At 41.7% G+C, this 3458-nt stretch overlaps 1 protein-coding gene across 1 annotated transcript; it reads left to right on the plus strand.

The window, feature by feature from the left end:
* The first annotated feature begins 1190 nt into the window (after positions 1 to 1190).
* LOC121266231 (cytochrome P450 77A1) lies at positions 1191 to 3142 on the plus strand. Its single transcript, XM_041170002.1, has one exon. It carries the CDS (start codon positions 1357 to 1359, stop codon positions 2938 to 2940), a length of 1584 nt encoding a protein of 527 aa, XP_041025936.1. The 5' UTR covers positions 1191 to 1356; the 3' UTR covers positions 2941 to 3142.
* Positions 3143 to 3458: the final 316 nt, after the last annotated feature.

Below are 3458 nucleotides of genomic sequence, written 5' to 3' on the forward strand. Positions count from 1 at the left end.
TTCATGTAATTTAGATCAGAAAGGATTCGTTAAAAGGTCGACAAGGGATATAATCACTAACAAGATGACTTGGGCAGATCATGATCATATCGGATCACTTTGTCTAATGACATTAGAATGGCTTTTATATTGTGTTTAGCAATCAACAGCTAATCAGTACTGGCTCACGCCCCGAATCGAATCAGCTAGCAATATTCATAAATATCTCTGTGATGGCAACCCTATAAACTCTCAAGAAATATAAATTAATGACAGGCTAGGGCGCAATTTCATGTACAAAATGTAATTTAATTGATATTTTTCACTTTTTTGTGTACATATATAGTTCAGCTCGTATATCAGAATGCATTTAAAGGTTCAGTACTGTGCAAACAAATAGACAAATTCTCACCATTACTTGTGCCTTTCCACAAATTGTATGTACGTAACAAATCTTAAATATTACAAATTAATGCTTCCTTTAGGTCCTGCAGACATGATTTTTAATATTTGTATCTGCAAAGATATTATAAATTATATTCATGATTTATATATGTTCGAGATCGGACCTTGGGAGGATGCACGGATATGAAACTTGCCATGATGGAATTAAGTTCGGAAATATTTAGTTAAATGAACGATGAGTAGTATTATAATTTTTGTCTCAATACAAGACGTACATTATTTATAAATATCGTGACTCCGCCATTAATATTCTACACCTCAGTTGGTATGAGAATATTTCTCACTTTTTTTGCTTCTTTCTATATATATATATATATATATTTTACCCACCTAGCTCTTAATTGGCCTGGTACGCTATAATGGAATCTCAACCACGACGAACCCCACCTCGAGCCACCTATCCGCCCACCTCCATTCTTAGTTATTCACGGCCTCATAAATATGGACTAATAAATATGAGAAATATTTTAACCATTATATAAAAATAATTTTATAAATTACTATGATTTTATGTCATGATTTATTAAATTATAAAATTATTTTTATTATATAATAAATCTAACAAATTAGATACTAAGTTTATAAAATTATTTTTATATAATTCCTTTATAATTATTGCAGTTGTCTAAACATTTTTTTCTTTTCCGAATTCCAAAACCCTGTGAAGTCAACAGTTCGCGAAAAAACCAAAAGACCTAAAATAATCGGGTGCAGCGACGCAATCTCAGCAACAAATGAACAGTCCCATAAATCACTGGTGCATATTTGATTTCAAGGTAATCAATGCATCTGATTTAAAATTTAATACGACGAGCTGGTTTCATACACCAAATTCATTCACGCACAACCACCCAGCCCACTTCTCCTTGATCTATATAATACTATCCATCCCTTTACCACCTTATTCTATATATGTACCAGATCATTAAGTTCCTCCTTTTGATCTCTCCGCTAAGAATGGAGTTCTTGGATCTCTTCGTCATCTTCTTAGGTCTAATCTTTCTCTGTTTCTGGTGGAGATACTGGTCCGTCACCGGCGGTGGGTCCAAAAACCTACCGCCGGGCCCTCCGGGCTGGCCGATTCTGGGAAACCTCGGCCAAGTCGTCCTCCAGCGCCGTCCATTCATCTTTGTCGTGCGTGATTTACGTGAGAAATATGGCCCAATCTTCACCATGCAAATGGGCCAACGCACGCTCGTGATTGTCACCAGCTCCGAGCTCATCCACGAAGCCCTAGTACAGAGAGGCCCGGAATTTGCCAGCAGGCCGGCTGACTCGCCGATCCGGCTATTTTTCAGCGTCGGTAAATGCGCCATCAACTCTGCCGAGTATGGGCCTCTCTGGAGGACATTACGCAGAAATTTCGTGACCGAGCTAATAAACCCGATGAGAATAAAGCAGTGCAGTTGGATAAGGAAATGGGCGCTCGAAAACCACGAGAAAAGGCTCCAGAGAGAGGCTTCGGAGCAAGGCTTCGTCGAGGTGATGAGCAACTGCAGGCTCACTATATGCAGCGTCCTAATATGTCTTTGCTTCGGCGCGAAAATCTCTGAAGATGAGATTAAGAAGATCGAAAGCATACTAAAGGAAGTAATGTTGGTGACCCTACCAAAGCTTCCCGACTTCTTGCCCGTGTTCACTCCGTTGTTCCGCAAGCACCTGAAATACGCTAAAGAGCTGAGAAAGAAACAGCTGGAGTGTTTGGTTCCACTGATAAGGAGGAGAAGGGCTTTCGTGAAGAGCGGTGGAAAACCTAGTGCTGATGGTGGCCCGGAGATGGCTAGCCCCATTGGAGCTGCCTATATAGACTCGCTTTTTGATTTGGAAGTGCCGGGACGAGGCAAGTTAGGAGAAGAAGAGCTTGTGACGTTGTGCTCTGAAGTAATCAATGCCGGGACGGACACGAGCGCTACGACTGCGGAGTGGGCGCTGCTTCGCTTGGTTCTGAACCAAGAGATTCAAGAGAAGCTATACAAGGAAATAGTTGAACATGTTGGGAGAGACGGTGTGGTGAACGAGAGTGACGTAGAGAAGATGAGTTATCTCGGGGCAGTGGTCAAAGAAACGTTCAGGCGTCACCCACCGAGCCATTTCGTGCTATCGCACGCGGCGACAAAGGAGACCAAGCTCGGCGGGTACACGATACCGGAGGACGCGAGCGTGGAATTCTACACGGCATGGCTGACTGAGGATCCGAGTATGTGGAAAGATCCGGACGAGTTTCGACCGGAGAGGTTCTTAGACGGTGACGGGGTTGACGTGGACGTGACCGGAACGAGGAGCGTGAGGATGGTGCCATTCGGTGCCGGGAGGAGGATTTGTCCGGCGATGACGCTGGGCACGCTGCATGTGAATCTGTTGCTGGCTAGGATGGTGCATGCTTTCAAGTGGCTACCTGTTCCCGGAGCCCCACCCGACCCGACAGAAACTTTTGCTTTTACTGTTGTGATGAAGGACCCTCTCAAGGCTATGATCATGCCTAGGGTGAAAGCTTAATTAAGCGTCCTAGCTAGTATCTGCTATTATTTGATATAGGATACTTCTGTTTGGGGGCCGGTCAGGGTTTAGTGCTAGCTAGCGCCTAACTCTCTAATTAGCTTCTTGTGTGTATGAATAAGCTTTTCAGAATTAAGCTAGTCGTTGGCTGCATGCATTTACTTAGCCAAAAATTAAGAAAGGAACTAGACTAGCTAATTAATTAATTGAGCTTTTATAATTATATCTATATATATAATGAGATCAGGAAGGAAAAAGAACATAATTAATATTGAGGGTTTGTCCCTAAAATTACCATTATACTGTAGATCGATCGAAGTTTATTATTAGCTCATTTCAAGCTGATCGATCGTAATTAATTATGCATGGTTGCTTACGTGGAGACTCTATTATATATATATATATATATGCATGTACGTACGTAGTAGCTAATTAATATTCTTGTTGGTCTAAAATTAAAAATGTTAGGTGAGGAGTCAGGACCGGATTCGATCGTCGGTGTAATTGTCGGTAAATTG

The sequence above is a fragment of the Juglans microcarpa x Juglans regia genome, chromosome 5D (genome assembly GCF_004785595.1).
Source record: "Juglans microcarpa x Juglans regia isolate MS1-56 chromosome 5D, Jm3101_v1.0, whole genome shotgun sequence".
Lineage (NCBI taxonomy): Eukaryota > Viridiplantae > Streptophyta > Magnoliopsida > Fagales > Juglandaceae > Juglans > Juglans microcarpa x Juglans regia.